General features: G+C 40.3%; 2 protein-coding genes across 2 annotated transcripts; both read right to left on the bottom strand.

Moving 5' to 3' along the window:
- Positions 1 to 6,384: 6,384 nt before the first annotated feature.
- On the bottom strand, positions 6,385 to 7,332 carry LOC311592832 (olfactory receptor 2AG2-like; the record flags this gene model as incomplete). The annotated part of the gene is made up of 1 exon (XM_084773682.1): positions 6,385 to 7,332. The coding sequence occupies one exon, from the start codon at positions 7,330 to 7,332 to the stop codon at positions 6,385 to 6,387; it is 948 nt and encodes a 315-aa protein (XP_084629808.1).
- Positions 7,333 to 17,723: 10,391 nt separating this feature from the next.
- Positions 17,724 to 19,042, bottom strand: LOC311592826 (olfactory receptor 2AG2-like). The gene has a single exon (XM_084773675.1). The coding sequence runs from the start codon at positions 18,881 to 18,883 to the stop codon at positions 17,930 to 17,932; it is 954 nt and encodes a 317-aa protein (XP_084629801.1). The 5' UTR covers positions 18,884 to 19,042; the 3' UTR covers positions 17,724 to 17,929.
- Positions 19,043 to 20,481: the final 1,439 nt, after the last annotated feature.

The following is a 20,481-nucleotide window of genomic DNA, read 5'->3' as shown; positions in this document are numbered from 1 at the left end:
GGTACTTTCAGAAGAAGAAAAATGATTCCTAGATGATATAATGAAAAAGAATCATGGTGAATTCAAAGTCTTATTCAGTAAGTGAGTAGAAAAATTTAATTCTAAAAATTTAGAAATACTTATATTATTAAATATGTAAAACTTATAAAATGATAACACCACAGATGGGTTCATTGGCATTCTTGATAAAGTTTCATAAGCAGAGGTCAATGGCTTCATTTTCATTCATTAAAATCACCATTTCATTTTTCAATTTTAAATAGGAGAAAATTTAACACAATGAAATCAATATTTTATAATACGTAGCTTTGTAAGTTTTGACAAACCAACAAAGTCATATTATGAACAGAAAACTTAAACTACCTACAAAGCTTTGCCACATTCCCTAGTGCCCATTCGTAATCATTTTTTCTCCTCATGTGGGCTCCACACCAAGTGACTGATCTGAAGAATCCAGAAAATTTTTAAATTCTAGAATTGAACTAAGATGAATACATAAAATGCCCAAAAATATCTGACAATAAAAGTAGTCCTAAGACTAAAATGTTTATTAAGAGTTAAGGGACAACACAGAATTCTGATTTTAATAATTTGATATTGACAATATCTGAAATTTGCCCTCATGAGTTAGTAGCTAATCTTTTTTTATTCAATGTTTTTAGCTGTTTCAGCTAACGCTGCCATTACTTATTTCTTCCTCAATAATTTCAAATGACCTTCATATATGTTCAAAATTTTCCCATGTACACTGCATTTGCTGTAATTCACTAAAATTTAATTGTTGTTGTTTTAAATACAATTCTTGCTTATTAATTAATTTACTTATTCACATTACATCCAAATTGCAGCCCCATCCCTTCTCTCCTCTCTATCTTACCCTCCCACCCTCTTCCTCCATTTCCCCATACCTTCTCCACATAAAAGGGGAGTCACCCCTGTACCAACCTGCCTCAACACATCAAATATTAGCAATCTAAACACATCCTCTTCAACTGAAGTCAGACAAGGCAGCCCAGCTAGGGGAAAGTGATCCAAAAGCAGGCAACAGAGTCCATGCCAGAGACAGTTCCTGCTGCACTTGCCAGGGGACCAGCATAAAGACCAAGCTGCCCATCAGCTGCATATTTGTAGGAGGCCTAGGTCCAGTCCATGCGTGCTCTTTGATTGGTGGTTCAGTCTCTTCAAGTACCTGTGGACTTAGGTAAGTTAACTCTGTTGGTCTTCTTGTGGCGTTCTTGCTCCCTCCATGTCCCCTATAAGATTCTCCAAGGTTTGTCTAATGTTTGCTGTGGGCCTCAGCATCTGTTTGGATCTGCTACTGAGTGGAGCCTCCCAGAGGACAGTTATGCTAGGCTCCTGTCTGCAGTCAAAGCAGAGTATCAATAACAGTGTCAGGGGTTGGCTCTCTCCAATGGGGTGGTTCTCAAGTTGGGCCAGTCATTGATTGGCTATTCCCTTAATCTCTGCTCTGTGTTTATCCCTGCACATCTTGTAGGCAGGGTAAATTTGGGGTCAAAAGTTTTGTGGGTGAGTTGATGTCCCCCTCCTGTACTGGAAGTTCTACTTAGCTATAGGAGGGGACCACTTCAGTCTCCATATCTCCTGCTGCTAGGGGGGTCTCAGATATCTTCCCAGGACTTTACCCTGTTGCAATCCTCCATCTTGTCCCAGAGATACCCCTCATCAATTTCCCTTCAGTATTGACCCCCTCCTTGTTACTTAACTTATTTGGGTCTGTGGACTGTAGTATGAATATCCTGTATGATATGGCTAATATCCACTTATAAGTGAATACATACCATATGTGTCTTTCTGGGTGTAGGTAACCTAACTCAAGACAATCTTTTCTAGTTCCATCTATTTGTCTGCAAATTGCATGATTTTCTTTTTTCTAATAACTGAATAGTATTCCATTGTGTAAATATACCACACATTTTCTTTATCCGTTGTTCAGCTGAGGCACATCTGGTTGTTTCCAGTTTTTGGCTATTATGAATACAGCTGCTTACTTAAGCATACATAAGAAAGTGTCCTTGTTGTATGGTGGAGTGTCTTTTGGGTTTATGCCCAGGAGTAGTATAGCTGGGCCTTGAGGTAGATCTAGTACCAATTTTATGAGAAAGCACCAGATTGATTTCCAAAGTGGTTGTACAAATTTGCACTCCTACCAGCAATGAAGGAGTGTTCTTCTTGCTCAACATCCTCAGCAGCATGTGCTGTCATTCGAGTTTTTGATCTTCGCCATTCTGAGGGGTTTAAGATAGAACCTCAGAGTCATTTTGATTTGCAATTCCCTGATAACAAAGGACACCCAGAATTTCTTCTTTTTTTACATTTGATAATTGTATGTTTATATATTTTTGGTGGTGCTGGTGTGAGAAATATTAAAAACATAAGCTTTTTCTAATCAAATACTATAAAAGATGTGTTTTAAGACAAGGAATTCTTCTGTACCTTGTAAATCTTTTATGCAAAAAAGTTTAAACTTTTTTATTTTTACATATACATTTATATTATTACACATATATACAATAAGCTACCAATAGCAAGAAGAACCATAACAAAATCAGGAATTATATAGGTGTTCCATTCTAAGTGTTTTGGCTATTTGTATTTAACAGCCTTGAAGAAGACATCTTTCCTATCTTGGTGCATCTAAATTTCTGAATGTAAATCAATCTCCATCGCATATTGTCATTATCAACATAAAACATCTAAGTGCATCTCAGCCATTAGAGGTCCCTCTGTTGAGAATTCTTAGTTTAGCTCTGTGTCCCATTTTTTAATTAGATTATTTGCTTTGTTGGTGTTTAATTTCTTGAGTTCTTTATATATGTTGGGTATTAGGTCTCTGTTGGATGTAGGGTTGGTGAAGATCTTTTCCTGATCTATAGGCTGCCAGTTTGTTCTGTTGACATTGTCCTTTGCCTTACAGAAGCTTTTCAGTTTCACAAGGTCCTGTTTATTAATTGTTTATCTTAGAGCCTGAGCTGTTGGAATTCTGTTCAGGAAGTTGTCTCCTGCGCCAATGTATTCAAGGCTATTTGTCACCTTTTCTTCAATTAGATTTAGTGTATCTGGTTTTATGTTGAGGTCTTTGATCCACTTGGACTTAAATTTTGTGCAGGGTGATATATATGGATTTGCATTCTTCTACATGCATATATTTATTTTAAAATTTATAGCCTTTGAACTTTTCAAAATGTCAAATTTATATTTTATAAAATTTGAAGGTAGATTATTTAAAGGTTATTTTGCAGCTAGGAATCAGGCAAGTTGCTTTTTTCTGGTGGTTGGTGGTGGTAGTGGTGTGTGTGTGTGCGTATGTGTGTGTGTGTGTGTGTGTGTGTGTGTGTGTGTGTGTGTGTGTGTGGTGTATTTACTCAAATGCAGTTTTTACTCTTATAATGATTTTACTATACTATTCCTAGGCTTATGAACAATTAGTAACAACATGAACATGGCATAGCCTACATTTCTAGGAGTTTTGCTTTACTTTGTTTTGTTTTGGAGGATGAAATCAGAGAGGAAAAATAGCTAAAGCATAAAAGGAGTATGTTGTAGAACATTAAATGTGAAGAGTCAAATAGCAAATATGTTTAGTGATATCTTTGAGTTTGGGGCCATAAACTAAAGTTTGTAATATCTTTGCCATGTTATCATTTAAGAGAATATGAAATGATTAGAAGTAAAAAAGCGATGCAGAACTGAAAGGAAATAGAACAGGCTAAAGCAATAGGTCTTAAAGCAGGAAAGTTCTGCACTGTATGTGTGTGTGTTCAGCAGCAAGAAAGACAATGCAGTTCATTTAGAGTCAATAAAGGTGGACAAGGTTTCAGGTGTGAAAGAAAGGTAGACAGACAGGATCATGTGCATCTGGGTAGCAGTGATGTACAGAGACCTGGCTGATCTTCATGGAGTTCAGTAGGTCATACCATGACTAAGGGAGAAAGACAAGTCTTATAGAAAGCAGCTCCTGAGCATCAGAAAACATATGTTTGATGGTTTTGGCTGATATTCATGTGAGTGATATTAAAGAGAAGTTTATGGATCAGAATCTGCTGTGCAGATTAATCTGGTAGAACATACTTGTTAAGGAAATAAGGCAAAGAGGAAAATTATGTGATTCTTAAGACTTAATTTCCACAACAACATGGATGGCAGTATTTAGTTACATGGAATAATGTGGAGGAAGATAAAGCAATAGAACACCACATCTTCTTGGCCTTAATGAAGTAACAGTTGTAGACTACTTGGAAGAAGACACTAAGGAGGTCAAAGCAGTGAGGGCTGAGTTAGTAAAGTGGGGCAGGATTTGCTCATAAACACACATGTGGAAAAGTAACATGATCTCTGGGTTTTATTTGTGGAGTATTGAACAAGATTACCAGGGAAAGGAGACAAAGTATGTCTTTTGTTATTATAATTTCTACTAGACATGAAGCGCATGACCGTGATTTATGCATGTGTCCAGGCTTTTGTGTCAAGAACATGTAAATGATGTTAAGATTTTGAAAACCAACATAATTTGGGTAATCAGCAAAACTGAGAGCTGGGATGTTAGAGGAGGTTAGCCATTGTCAGACAATGGTAACAACAGAAGCCGTGTGAGCTGTTCATGTACAGATGCGGGTGAGTGTGAGGTTTTAAAGCAGGTAGGAGAGTGGGGTCTGTAGCTGACTGTTTTGTTCTAAGTGAAATTTTGGACAATGTCAACAGGTGAAACAAAAAATGTTGAATATTTATTTGAATATTTATTTGTCTAGCCAGAGATTCTTGGTCCCAATAACTGTGCCAGGTGTTAGACACTTTCTATTAGACACAAGAGGCCAACAAGTTAAAAAGCCCAGTGCAATGTTGGGATTGTTGGCCAGTAAGTTCCCATAGACCCTCAGTGCTTGTTTTTGCCACTGCTCCTGGTTATCCCAACTGAACTTGATGGCAGCAATGGGTTATTAAACAACCACATGCTTGGGTCATAAAACACGGAGATGTCACACTGGTGTTGCATTGGAAGCTTCTCTATTTTCTAGCTTTACTAGTGACAGAATGGCAAAAGATGAAGGAAGGAATTATCAGTCTAATCCTATCTTAGTCCTTGTGAGCTGTGATAGTGGCCTGCCCAGTGAAAGTCATGGGAGTAACCAGGAACTTTAGTAATGAAATTTAAGTCTCACTCAATCAAATTCAACACATATCTGGCACAGTCACTGGGACCAAGATTCTGTGGCTACACAACTCACAAGGCTTATAAGGGAACCGACTACCATTATTTTGTTGAAAAGATTGTTAAACATTTAAACTGACATATATATATATATACATATATTACATATGTATATTATATATAAAATCAGTTTAATTGAGATATATATCTATACCAGTGCATCTTTCTAGCCTCATCAGAGAAGGATCTTTTTGCAACAGATAGTAATTAATACAGAGGTCCACGATTTCCTGAGGTACCTAGAACAGGAGACCGCTGAATGGTCAACAGGGGGGCATCTACATTACACCTCTCCCACCAAAGCCTTAGACATCATTGTGGAAGAGAAGGTAGAAAAACTGTAGAAGGCAGAGGTGGTGGATAATTACAAGGAAACTGCTTTCCAGAAACAACAGAACTGTTGTCATTTTTTATTAACTCACATCGGTTGTGACAGGATACACAAGACATATGCAAACTCAAACCAGATTAAAAAAAAATTTCCGGAAGGGTAGTGGCCATTTTAATAGCAACGGATAGCTAGTTATTTTTACAAAACATCCAATTTAAAGTTATACACTACCACTTACAAGTCCAGTGTAAATTTGTCTTCTCACTGTTAACATCAGTGATGTAAATCTTCATAGTCCAAAGGCCTCACTGAAAGTCTTTTTGTGTGTTGTCTTACGCAGATCTCACAGCAATGCTATTAAGCAGGTGTCTTATTACAAGAGATTTATAACTTAAAGACCTGGTTCAGAAAGGCAGTGTGCATGTTCTAATTTATTCAAAAAATGAGGTACACTGATTTCCAATCCCTGTACTCTGACATCAGACCTGAGTCTCTTTATCATTGCTCTGTAAGGCCACCATACCATAAGAAGGAAAACATCCCAGAGTGTCACCTGGTGAGGAAACCTTCTATGTGGCTATAACTCACTAAGATGATTGCCTGAATCCAAAAATGGATGATTCATATAAATATACGTAGAGGTTGTCTCTGGGAATTATCCTATAAAACATCTCATGGAGAAAGAGTCACAAATTATTTAACAAAGGTAGTTTCATACCCATACCTCTAAATCGACAGATATATTTTTTTACTGGTTTGATTCAACCAGGAGTACTATTCATATCTGAAGTCTGACTTTGAGGTAACTATTAGATATAACTACCTATTAAGTGGGTTCTGTTGGAAGCAACCGTTTTCCAAGAATCCGCCTTAAAGCCCCAGTGACTTCCTTATTCCTCAGGCTGTAGATGAGGGGGTTCAGAGCCGGAGTGACTATAGTATAGAAAACAGAGAAGATATTATCTTGTTTGGGACTGTGGAATTGACTGGGGAGAACATACATGAATGAGGAACCTCCATACCACATCCCAACCACAATCAGGTGAGAAGAACAGGTGACAAGGGCTTTCTTCCTTCCCTCATTTGAGGGCATGTGGAGCACAGTAGAAAGAATGCGTGCATAGGAGGCCAAAATAACAGCAAAAGGGAGAATCAAGACAGAGACGCCTGCCAAATAAACTGTCAGCTCATATGCGGAGGTGTCCGCACAGGCCAGCTTCAGCAACGGAGGGATCTCACAGAACAGATGTCTGATCTGCCGGGATTTGCAGAAGGGATACTGCATGGTGTAGAAGGTAAATATTAGGGCCATCGCTGATGCCAATATCCATGATGTGGCGATCATAAACCAGCAGACATTTGGCCTCATGAAGATCATGTAGTTCAGCGGATGACAAATGGCCACATACCTGTCATAAGCCATGAAGGCCAGAAGCAAGTCCTCTGCTCCACCCAGTGCCAATTCAAGGAACATCTGAAGGGCACAGCCTCCAAAGGAGATGGTGTTGTCATTGAGTAAAAAATCCATGACAGCTTTGGGAGTGATAACTGATGTCAGGAAGAGGTCCATGAGAGACAGCTGCCCGAGTAGGAGATACATGGGCACATGTAGCCGAGCATCCAAGGTGATGACCAGAAGCAGCAGCCCATTGCTGGTCAAAGCCAACATGTACAGGGTTGTAATAGTGGCACAGAGTAGTTCAGGAGAGCCACTGTCATCCAGAATCCCCACCAAGATGAAGCCACTTCCCAAAGTCAAGTTCCGGAACTCCATTTTGAGTGATATCATTAGTTGCCTGGAAACAGATGAGTTTATTAATATATACTAGTCTGTGTTTGTACTTTGATATCCCAGTACAATGCTACCTTTCTTGTGTAAAAATAGCTTTGCTTATTGATATTCAAATTTTTGGCTTTTAGTTGTATCTTGGTGAAGGTCCTGAATATGAGTGTTGAAATTACTACTGGAAAGGAGGTAGTAATCGCTAGACTAAAACAGTCTCTTAAAGCAGAACACATGATGTCTGAGTACATCCATACACAGATATATTGCTACAGAAATACACAGGATGTTACACTACAGCAATACTCAAGGATGTAGGACACCAGTCCTTGTGGGAAGTTCTAGTAAGGAGCACACGAGGATACACCAGTAGGTCACTGCACATACATACATGTCCTAGTAAAGAACCATACACCTTTCTATTACTAAAGTGCTCCACAAAAGACATCTTTATAAAAAAAAACCACTGGTGTACTATTACTGCAATGTAAGGTGATATGTATCTACAACAAAGCAGGTGCATGTACTTGTGGGGTCTGAACAGTTGAAAATAGAGCAATTGGACAGACAAAGGAACTCAAAGCAACAGCAAATCTGATACTGTAATTTAACACTTTAAGGTCACCTTGGAATCCTATGTTGGCATCACATGCTCAGAGACTATACATTTAATTTAGAGACAAATTCATTATGCCAGGTCATGAGAAGCCTAGCTAACTGACCACCTGTGATCCACTTCAACTGCATGCAGATTGAGGGTATTTAGTACAAAGAGGGCAAAAGAGGCTTTTAGGTCATACTTAATTGGTTTATTTAGCTCAGCTGGTTAAATAGGGAAGGGCGCCTTACCAAGTCAGATGTCAGGGCTGTTCCATTCTTTCCTTTCATCTACAGATGTTCTCTGGAGGTAGATATGGAGGCAGCCAGGCACCTAACAGTCTTTCGGTAGTATCCTATGTATGAAGATGTCTTTCCAGTTTTCACATCTGAGTGCGAGTAGAAACTTTTTCTGCTTAACAGGTCTTATGGAAGGAAACCCTCTAGCACCATGTCAATTATCCAACTGGTCTTGGGTCCAGATGCTTCGACTTCTTTATTTCTTCTTCCATCGGGGAGCAAAGATCAAAGGTGTGGGAAAGAGGTCGAAATGGAAAAGATGCTCAAGGGGCCCTGCTTAAATGTACCTGAGGACAGGGGTGAAGTGAGGCTTTGCTGAGGAGCACACTATGTTGTCTTTTGAGCTCATCTCCTCCTTTCTTCTTTTTTCTATTGCCGTCGTCAGAGGGATCTATCCCCCAGTTGAAACGGCCTCCCCTGGAAACGTTAGTCTAGGAAACAATGCATTAATGAATCCTCTTGGGTGTGACTTCTCGCTTGTTTTTCTGAAGTCTGTGTCTCTGAATCCGCTCCGAGACCATAGCTTTCTCTCATGATTAAAGGCAAGATCCATCAAGAGAACAAATAAGAAATGGAACGGGTATTCAACAACAATTATATGGAGATGTTGAAAAAATGATAAAAATAAATGATATACTTGTAGGAAAATCTCACAATGAAGCTCCCCCAAATAACAATTTAAGAGGCAAATAACTAAAATTACACAATTTATAGAAGTGTATAAAATTACAAATATTTACTTAAATGTGTTCTCAGGAAAGAAATGAGAAATTCCCAGGAAGTGAGAATTTGTTGCATGAAGAGAAGACTTGTTCTCACTAAAGGAGCTCCTAAAACTGAGAGAAAATTGACTGACACAGACTTAAACATAATAGCGTGAAAGTGGTGCTTCCATGCTAGGTAGAACATCAGGCAAGAAGATGATGCAATATCCACAAATTCTATTAATCATGGAAGAAAAATTCAAAATTAGAAAGAGTGCTAGGATTTCTCTATTGTCTCTTTGTGAATTTTACATCATACACAGCAATTCCACTCAACTTCTCCTCCCCTCATATGTGTCATCCACCCTTGCAACCTGGCCTTCAATAGAAAAAAAAATCTCATGGAAGCTGTAGTGTGTCACAGTGTGTCCCATAATACACTCTTTTGTCCACACCTCTTTACTTGCAAATCATTGCTGCTACTTTATCAATACTAGAACCTCACTGGGACTCCTCTTAGATATCTTCTTGTGTCATGGAGTCCTGTAGCTGTGGATCTGTAGAACTGGCCCCTTCATGCACTCTAGCAGTTCATCAATGAGATAGATGTTGGAGTGGGACAATTCAAAGCCCTGGATCTGTGCCTGAGAGGTATCTGAGCTGGTCAGCTTACTTGGTCTCCCACTCTCATGCCATTGGGCCAGGCTCATCAGAAACCTTGCAACCATGGCCAGCTCTACCATGCTGCTCTGGTGAGGTGCAGACCTGACTCTCCCAAGTACGACAGCCAGTGAGAGACATGGCTAGCTCTTCCTCTCTCATGACCCCAGGACCAGCTCTTCTGCCTGCTGTAGATATACAGTAATGAGGGATGGTAGGAGAGTGTCTCTCCTTAGTCCATGCCACCTTCCAGCTGACAAGAGCAGGGTCTCCCATATTCGTACTCTCAGGGCTGGCTCACCCACATCCCAGCCATCAGAGTCTCCTCTACTGTGCTGCCCAGGTGATGGGCAGGGACATCTTTCCCACTCTGAAGACACTGGGGTCAGATGTGGATGGCAAGGGGAGAAAGGGACATCTCACAGCAGACAAGTGGTAGGGCCAGCTCTCCCATGCTCTCACCCTCAGGTGAGGGTGCCTGCAACCCTGCAATCTTCCCCTTACCACCACCAGGGTCAGTTCTTCTGTACTGCCCAGGCAAGATTTAGGACCTGCTCTTTCTAGTGCTACAGCTGGTGGGGGCCAGGGACAGCTCTCCTGCTTTCATGACCCTAAGGCCAGATTTCCTACCTGCCACAGCTGCTAGTGGGGATGAGGTTGGCAGGAGAGTATCTTTCCCCCATCTTTGTCACTGCATGTGAGACAAGTGGTAGGGCCAGCTCTCCCAGGCTCCTGTCCTTGGGCCAGTTCACCTACAACTCTGATTATGGCAATGTACAGGGCCACTCTCCCAAGTACTACAGCTGGTTTAGGGTTTGTTACAACTTTACTTCTTTCACAACCCCAGCTCTCCCAGGATGCACAGGTAAAGGGTGGGCCACCTCTGTAAAACATGCGATCATCAACATGTCCCTGGGAGGCAACCTAGACCAGGCAAGTGTGCCTGGCCTTTGGCAATAACACTTGCCAATATAGGGTCACAGACAGAGATGTGGCCCCATCTTAAAACTACTAGTCTCTGAAGAAGGAAATTTAAGAAGATATCAGAAGATTAAAAGATCTTCCAAGTCATGGATCAGAAGAATCAACAGTGAAAATGGCCATATTATCAAAAGCAATCTACAGATTCAATGCAATCCAGAATGAAACCCCGACACCTTAAGACACTTAATTTTTGACAAAGAATCTAAATTCATACAACGAATAAAAGATAGCATCCTCAACAAATGGTGCTGGTCGAACTGAATGTCTACATGCAGAAAAATGCAAATAAACCTTTATTTATTACCCTGAAAAAACTAAAGTCCAATGGATTAAAGACCTAAACACAAAACAAGATGCATTAAATCTGTTAGAAGAAAAAAGTGGGGAAGAACCTTGAGCTCAATGGCACAGGAGAGAACTTCTTGAACAGAACACCAAGAGCTCAACAATTAAGATCAACAATTAATAAATGAGACCTCATGGAACTAAAAAGGTTCTGTAAGGCAAAGGACACTGTCAATAGAACAAAACAACAGCCTACAGACTGGAAAAAGTTCCTCACCAACACTTTATCTGACATAAGGCTAATACCCAAAATATATAAAGCACTCAAGAAATTAAACACCAACAAACCAAATAATCCAATTAAAGATGAGGTAACTCAGACTCAGAAAGACGTGCATGGTATATACTCATTAATAAGTGGATATTAGCCACATAGTACAGGATAACCACACTACAATACACAGACCTAAAGAAGCTAAATAACAAGGAGGACCCTAGGGAGGATGCTTAGTTCTCATTCAGGAGTACAAATAGAATTAGACATTGGAAGCAGTTGATGAGAAGGAACAGGACTTGAGCCTACCATAGAGGTCTTCTGAAAGACTCCACCCAGTTGGGCATTGATGCAGATGCTGAGACTCACAGCCAAACTTTGGAGTGAAGCCCAGAGACTCTTATGGAAGACTTGAGGGATAGAAGGACCTGGAGGGACAGGAGCTCCACAAGGAGATCAATGGCGCCAACAAATCTGAGCCTGGGAGTCGGGGTGGGGCTGCCAAGTGTAGGCTTTGATGTTTTTCAAACCTACTTTATTTGAGGTTCTTTAGTGCTTATAGCTCCCTTCCAACCCACTTACCCTAGATGTGAAAGAAAAGAGGTCAATGGGAACAAGAGAAGTAGACCTTTTTATTTTTTTTCTCCTTTATTAATTTATTCTTGTTACATCTCAATGGTTATCCCATCCTTTGTATCCTCCCATTCTTCCCTCCCTCCCATTTTCCCCTTATTCCCCTCCCCTATGACTGTTCCTGAGGGGGATTACCTCCCCCTCTATATGTTCATAGGGTATCAAGTCTCTTCTTGGTAACCTGCTGTCCTTCCTCTGAGTGCCACCAGGTCTCCCCCTCCAGGGGACATGGTCAAAGGTGAGGCACCAGAGTACGTGAGAAAGTAATATCCCACTCTCCACTCAAGTGTGGAGACTGTTCTGTCCATTGGCTAGATCTGGGTAGGGGCTTAATGTTTACCACCTGTTTTGTCCTTGGCTGGTGCCTTAGTTTGAGCGGGACCCCTGGGCCCAAATCTGCCTATCATAATGTTCTACTTGTAGGCTTCTAGGACCCTCTGGATCCTTCTACTTTGGCATTCTCCCATGCTTCTCTCATCTAGAGTCCCACTAAAATGTCCTCCCCTCTGTCTCAGTTTCCTGGTAAGTGAAGGCTTTCGTGGGACATGCCCCTTGGGCTAGTATGCAGATATAAGTGAGTATATACCATTTGAGTCTTTCTGCTTCTGGGTTAACTCACTCATTATGATCATTTCTAGCTCAATCCAAATTCAGCTCCTCAGAGTGGTCCCACTGTTCATAGTCAGGATTTCAGCAGACCCATTAAACAGCAAGCCAGCAGTTCAGAAAAGGTGACTGCAACTGCAGCAGCCAGAATCCAGAGCAGCAGCCAGAGCCTGGAACTCTGAAGCATCCTCTGGAGTGCTTGTCTCTAAGAAAGTCTCAAAGTGGAGCTATGAATTGCCAAACAACAGGAAACAATGTCAAGAATAAAAAATATCTTCTGACTTTGTGTCCTCTTTAGGCTTTAATAACCCACTAAGTCCAATTAGATCTGTAAATATGTGCATGGGTAATCTACTGGTTGTCAAATGCACAAAGAATATTGACTTTCTTCCCACAGAACTTATCAATATATTTAAGTTGGCAAGAAAACATGATATGCTGGCATCTTTTATATTTTACAGATTTCAAATCTCATCAATTAGGGATGGAATATCAAGAGTTCCTTTTCTTTCTTGTGGGAATCTTGACAGTCTTGGTCTCGTAAAGTCTTGAACAACAACAAGAACAACAAAAAATAACATGGCTGCTGTGAGTTTATGGATAAAATGGCTATAATAGGCCCTGGGTTATCAGTAGAGCCTTGGCAATCACCTTCTCTGCTGGCTAGCATTCAGTTTTGGGGGTGCTGTGAAGGCTGTTTGGGAAGAAAAGACATCAGTGGTCTTACCAAGAACTGAAAACTGCATGCTATAATACTGAATTGCCAGGAAACTAATGCAAATATGTATAACTAGTTGATGTATTTATAAGTGTTTATGACTGCTTAGTCCCAAGTGGGACATCTTCAAAGCTTGAGTAACATTCAGAAAGATGACACTAAAATCATGCAAGAGCAAGAGGGTGAACGGATAAGGGGGTGTGGTTTGCTTTCTTGGTACACATTTTGACTGGAATGACATAGAATCAATAAGATTTTATTTCCATTTCTCTGATAGCTAAATATGTTGAATATTAGTTCTCCTCACTGAGGAGACCTCACTGCAGGTCTCAGAAGGATTTTCTGCCAAGGACAGAAAGTAAAGCGAAGCATGCAGATGTATTCAGCTCTTCACTTCCCTAAGACCCTGCTCTAGACACCAGCTAATTACCTGCATAAATTTCCTTCTACATGGATTTTTGGCAATGGTAAATATTAGGCAATTTTTTGGCCCATGATACGAGGACCGACTATTCACACTCCTGTAGCACCCTGAAAGAAGAAAGTCCTCCTCTTTCTTTGGCATCTGAACCTCTTCAGCATTAAATGTAACCCATGAACAGTTGATGTTGTCTTGAATCTTTTCATTTTGGTTTTGTGGAATAAAAGCTCTGTTTCCAATTTAGGCAATATTTGGGGCTATATGCCTCAAGAAACAGTAAGAAAAGCTCACTTCTCTGCTTCTCATAAGGCTTCAGACCTCACTCCTTTTCATCTGTACCCTAGACATCATGGACAAGAAGCCACCTTGCAAATTTGGGACCCATCTAGGCCCTGAGTGATAGAATTCTTGGTGCTGGTTTCCTGAAGGAATTCTTACTGCTTACTTTTATTTATCTGAACTTTTCTGGATTCTTAAAATCTAATATTAACCTCCAAACTACTAGTACCTCAAAACAAGGCTCTATACTATGGATTGAAATCCCTCCCCTATACATATTTGTATGAGATTGAAAATATCACAAAATGCCAAATGAAATCAATTAAAAACTTAAACATATTCAGCAGTGACATGGATAAAAAAATACCATCATATTTTTATGACTGAAGAGTAAAGGTCACAGCCTAAGATAAGATAATTAAAGTGTAATTCACAGAAAAATAAGCACACACACACACACACAGAGAGAGAGAGAGAGAGAGAGAGAGAGAGAGAGAGAGAGAGAGAGAGAGAGAGAGAGAGAGAGAGAGATGTTATAATTGCTCATGATTGTCTACCATAACTAGATGGTAAACCCAATTGCTAAAAACTCTGTATGCTTTGGTTGTAGGACAAAAATAAATCAATATTGAATATTCAGGAATCACTCTACTTGCTCATCAGTTTTTATGGTGCTAGAAGGCACCGTGCAGCCTATTGGTAGAAAAAATTATCAGTGGTCTTGTTCTGCTCTGGGTCCCTCACACTATAATAGATGTTTGCTAGGCAAACATACCCACTGGCATAATTTCAGCAAAATGGCTCATGAGGGTTACCAATTGCTCTCTTGGCTGAATATGAGGCCTATTCCACAGGAGACTCAGGGATCTGTGCAGCTCTCAGTTTTAATCAGGGAGACTTCTTATTATGGAGGGTGCTGGTTAAGGCAGAGGCTTTGATGGTCCAAAGTGTTGATAATATCAACTGTGAATGCTTAGACAAATATGGGACATATTTATCAACCTTCCCACTTCTGGCTTGGGAACATTGCAGGAGAAAGGTGTGAAAAGAATGGAAGATGGAGCATGGAAAGAGTTCTGTGAAAGGCAGGCCTCTGGATAAGGCATGACAGTTGTACACAAGAACTTACTGAAGCTATGGTTAATAGCATAACCCTGAACAAGACTGATCCAGTTAAAATTTCACCATAGGGTGAGGTGGGGGCTCCTATCTCCATCCCTAGCTTATGAGTCACTGGCAGTTGATGGCTAATGAGGAACATTCATGTTTCTTTGGCAGGTGGTGATTGGCAGGTGGCCCATGTGTCAGTGGACGATCTCACATCTATGTGCATATAGGCAGCACTACTTGGGCTCACTGTGTCTTTTTAAATTTTATTTATTATGATAATTTATTCACATTGCATCCAGATTGTTATCCCCTTGCTCATATCTTCCTCTTCCCGCCCTCCCTCCCTCTTCCAGGCTATTCCCCTCCCCTAGAGCTCTGCAAGAAGGGTTCCTCCTCCCCCACCATCCGACCACAGCCTATCAGGTCTCATCTGGATAGCCTGCATCCCTTTCTTCTGTTTGCTTGCCAGACCTCCCCACCAAGGGGAAGTGATCAAATTGGGGGCACCAGAGTTCATTTTAGAGGCAGTCCCAGCTTCCCCCACAGCCATGGAGAATGAGCTGTCTATTTGCTATATCTGAACAAGGGTCTAGGTTCTCTGTACACATTGTCCTTTGTTGGTTCATCAGTTTTTGTAGGCCTCTCTGGGTGTAGATCCATTGACCTTGATGGTCTCCCTGTGAGGCTCCTGACCTCTCCCGGTCCTTTTACCATTTACTCTTTCATAGGACTCTCAATGGTCCCACCCAGAGTCCATTTGTGAACTCCAGCATCTGTCCCAACACTGCAATGGGTGGAGTCTCTCAGATGACCTCTCTGTTGGGCTAATATCCACTTATAAGTGAATATATACGATGCATGTCTTTCTGGATCTGGGTTAACTCACTCAGGATGATTATTTCTTGTTCCATCCACTTGTCTGTATATTTCAAGATTTCCTTGTTTTAAATAGCTGAATAGTATTGCGTTGTGTAAATGTACCATATTTTCTTTATCCATTCTTCAGTTGAAGGACATCTAACTTGTTTCCAGATTCTGGCTATTATGAATAAAGCTATGAACATAGTTGAGCAAATGACCTTGTTGTATGGTGGAGCATCTTTCAGTTAATGCTGAGGAGTGATATAGCTGAGTCTTGAGGTAGCACTTATTCCCCATTTTCTGAGAAAGTGTCAGATTAATTTCCAAAGTGGTTACATAAGTTTGCACTCCCACCACTAATAGAAGAGTGTTTCTTTCTCCACATCCTCACTAGCATGTGTAGTAACTTGAGTTTTTTATCATTACCATTCTGGTAGGTATAAAATAGAATCTCAGAATCATTTTGATTGGCATTTCTCTGGTGAACATTTCTTTAAGTGTTTCCCTGTTGAGAATTCTCTGTTTAGCTCTGTACCCCATTTTTATGACCCAGAAATAAACCCACACACCGATGGTCATTTGATTTTTTACAAAGAAGCCAAATCTATACAACAGAAAAAAGATAATATCTTCAACAAATGCTTCTGGTCTAACTGGATATCTACATATTTATCATAAAGGCCTCAGCCTAAAACCAGACACACTAAATCTTTAGATAAAAAAGTAGGAAAGAGCCTTGAACTCATTGGTACAGGCGACAACTTCCTTAACAGAACACCAACACCTCAAGTTCTAAGATCAACAATTAATAAATGTGGCCTCATGAAAGTGAAAATTCTATAAGGCAAAGGGCACTGTCAACAGAAGAAAATGACAGTCTACAGACTGGAAAAAGATCATTGCCAACTCTAAATCTGACAAAGGGTTAATAAAGGGGTCAAGAATTAAACACCACCAAACCAAATTTTTCACAGTGTTTTTAAAGGAAAAAGGAAGATATGAAGTATGAAAATAGATGTGTTGAGAAAGCAGGAGTAATAGATGGTTCTGACAAAGAGGCATTTTTGCATGTATAAAATTGTAAATGCCAAAAAGAATAGAATGAATTAATTAATTCTAACAAACAATAATACCAAGACATTTAGTGCATACAATATTTTTGGATTAATGAGAAGATAAGGTACATTGTAGTTTATTTTGTTTTCTAGGTTTCAAGCATTTTTGAGACAAGGTCTCATTATGAACCCTGTTTAGCATGGCCTCATATTCACAGAAATCAGCTTGCTGCATGAGCTGGAATTAAAGAGATGTACTACCACACCTGTTCCAATTGAACTTTAACTGATACAAAACCCATGCAAATTATGCATATATATCAGGTACTATATGATATTATGAAACATGTACATATTTGGAATTGTTTAAACCAGATACATATACATAACAAACATATAGACCCTTAGAATTTGCTGAGATATTTAAAGACATCCTTAGGAAAAAAGTGGAAAGTATTTATTCATATTTTTCGTATTATATAGAAAATATAAGCATTTATTTTCACTTCAATTTCCGTCATTGCAAAAGGAAGGAAGGAAGAAAGGAACAAAGGAAGGAGGAGGACAAAGGTTGTTTCCCTCTCCTGTAAAACAATAGCATCAGTCAGAGCATCCATAAAAGCTTACACTTAGAAAAAGAGGGAGAGTAAAAATGGTCCTATATCAGGTAGACGTTACACGAGCCTGCTGTTGTCAATATTATGCTTGGCTGACTTTATTTAATTTAAAATTTGTGTAAACATCAGTCATCCCTTCCTAATAATCTATGAGTCACCACTTGAAATTATTTTCTATATTTCTTTTTCTAATATGATACAAAGTCTCAGGTTCATGTCCAGTGGGTACTTCCCTTTTGGAATTCTATCTAAACCGCTCTATTAGAGAATAAGGATGACAAAGAGAAACTCTAAACAGTATGAATTTTATCCTTTTAAATACCATGTGAGGAGAATATTCAAAAAGTCATTTTAAAAATTGTTGCACTGCCATAGTTCTCAGTCAAAAGACACACACATTTTACTGCCCACTGTTTTCAGGAGTATTACATAGCAGAAATCCTCTGATGAGGAGGAAGAATTCTATTTGTGAGACATATTGGAACTACCTTGAGTGCCCATGGTGATGGCAACAAGTATTTCTCAGCACTCTCCTCAAAGCCCCAGTCACTTCCTTATTCCTCAGGCTGTAGATGAGGGGGTTCAGAGCGGGGGTGACCATTGTGTAGAAAACAGAGAGGATGTTGTCCTGCTTGGGACTGTGGTAGGAACTGGGTAGAACATACATGACTGTGAGAGCCCCAAAGTACATGCCCACGACGGTCATGTGTGAAGAGCAGGTAACAAGGGCTTTCTTCCTGCCCTCATTTGAGGGCATGTGGAGAACAGTGAACAGAATTCGTGCATAAGAGAAAACGATGGCAGTAAGAGGGAGAATTAACATGAGCACACCTGCCGAATAAACCACAAGCTCATAACTAGAGGTGTCTGCACAGGCCAGCTCCAGCAAGGGAGGCATCTCACAGAACAGATGTCTGATCTGCCAGGATTTACAGAAAGGATACTGCATGGTGTTGATGGTAAATGCCAGGGACATTTGGAATGCCGGTATCCATGATGCAGCCACCATGAGCCAGCAGACCCTTGGCCTCATGAAGATCATGTAGTTCAGAGGATGACAAATGGCCACATACCTGTCATAGGCCATGAAAGCTAGAAGGAGGTCCTCTGCACCACCCATTGCCAGTTCCAGGAACATCTGGAGGGCACAACCTCCAAAGGAGATAGTGTTATCTCTCAGAAGAAAATCCGTGATAGCCTTGGGAGTAATGACTGATGTCAGGAGGAGATCCATGAGAGAGAGCTGCCCAAGGAGGAGATACATGGGCACATGCAGCCGGGCATCCATGGTGATGACCAGGAGCAGCAGTCCATTACTGGTCAAAGCCAACATGTAGAGTACTGTGATAATGGCACAGAGCAGTTCAGGAAAGCCACTGTCATCCAGAATCCCCACCAAGATGAAGCCACTTCCAAAGGACAAGTTCCTGAACTCCATTTTGAGTTTCCTAGAAACAGAGGAGTCCTTTGAATTTTCTTAGTATTGATGGAGCTTTTATGTTAGCCCTTTCATAACCCCCCCAAGAAGATGCTATCTTTCTTGTGTAAAAGCAACTTTGCTTGTAGATATCTAGAATTTTGGCTTTCAGTTGTGTCTTGAGAAATGTTCTGAAGATGAGTGTTGAAATTATTGCTGGAAAGGAGGCAGTCAGCTCTAGACAACAGTCTTCTCATAAAGCAGAGCACATGGATATCTGAGTGTAGCCATACACAGGTATACTGCTGGGAAAATATACCGGATGCAAAACGACAGCGGGACTCAAGGATTTAGGACATCGCTACTTGTGGAAGTACTAGTAAGGAGCACACAAGGGTATATCAGTACCTCACTGCACATAAATGTCCTAGTAAAGAAACATTCATATTTTTATTACTAAATACTACAGAAAGGCATCTTTATAAAAACTGATGTATGGTTACTGCAGTGTGAAGTGATGTGTATTTACAACACAGCAGATGCAAGTACTTGTGGAGTACTAAAATAGAACAATTGAATGGACAGCGGAAATCAAAGCAATAGCAAATCTGACACTGTAGTTTAAGACTTTAGGGTCTCCTTGAAAACCTATGTTGCCATCACATGCTCAGAGGTTATACATTTAATTAAGTGAGAGACAAATTCATTACCCCAGGTGATGGGAAGGCTAGACACCTGATAACCTCTGATGCACTTCAACTGCATGAAGATTAGGGGTATTTAGTACAAAGAGGGCAGAAGTGGCTTTTCAGTGATACTTAATTGGTTTGTTTAGCTAAGCTGGTTAAGTAGAGAAGGACTCCTTACAATGTCAGATGTCAGGGCTGTTCTATTTCTTCCTTTCATCTACAGATGTTCTCTGGAGATAGATGTGGAGGAAGCCAGGCATCCAGCAGTCTTTGAGTAATGTCCTATGAACCAATGTCTTTCCAATTCTCACACCTGAGTATGACTAGACACTTTATTTTTGTTGTTTAACCGGTCTTACGGAAGGAAACCCTCTAGCGCCATGTCAATTATCCAGCTGGTCTTGGATCCAGATTCTCTGACTTCCTTGTTTCTTCTTCCATCTGGAAGGAAAGAGCAAAGGTGTATGAAGAAGGTGGAAATTGTAAAAGAAGCCCAAAGTGCCCCACCTAAATGTACCCCAAGACAGGTGTAATCTGAGCCTTCATTACAGAGCACACTACTTTGTCTTTTGAGCTCATGTCCTTCTTTCTTCTTTTTTCTATTGCCGTCGTCAGAGGGATCTATCCCCCAGCAGAGATGGCCTCCCTTGGAAATGTTAGTCTAGGAAACAATACATTAATGAATCCTCTTGGGTGTGACTTCTCGCTTGTTTTCTGAACTTTATCTCTGAATCGGCTCTGAGGTTGCAGCTTTCTCTTGACATTGAAGGAAAAATTCATCAAGAGAACAAACAACAAATGGAACAGATAGTCAAGAACAATAATATGGAAATGTTGTAAAAATGACCAAAACAAATCTCACAATGAAGCTCCCCCTTTATACAAGGATTACTTGCTAATAACAATTTAAGAGGTAAATAACTAAAATTA

This window comes from Acomys minous (assembly GCF_964271855.1).
Source record: "Acomys minous genome assembly, chromosome: 2".
In the NCBI taxonomy this organism is placed as follows: domain Eukaryota; kingdom Metazoa; phylum Chordata; class Mammalia; order Rodentia; family Muridae; genus Acomys; species Acomys minous.
Note: the sequence above shows the minus strand (reverse complement) of the source record. Positions and strands in the feature narration are given on the sequence as shown.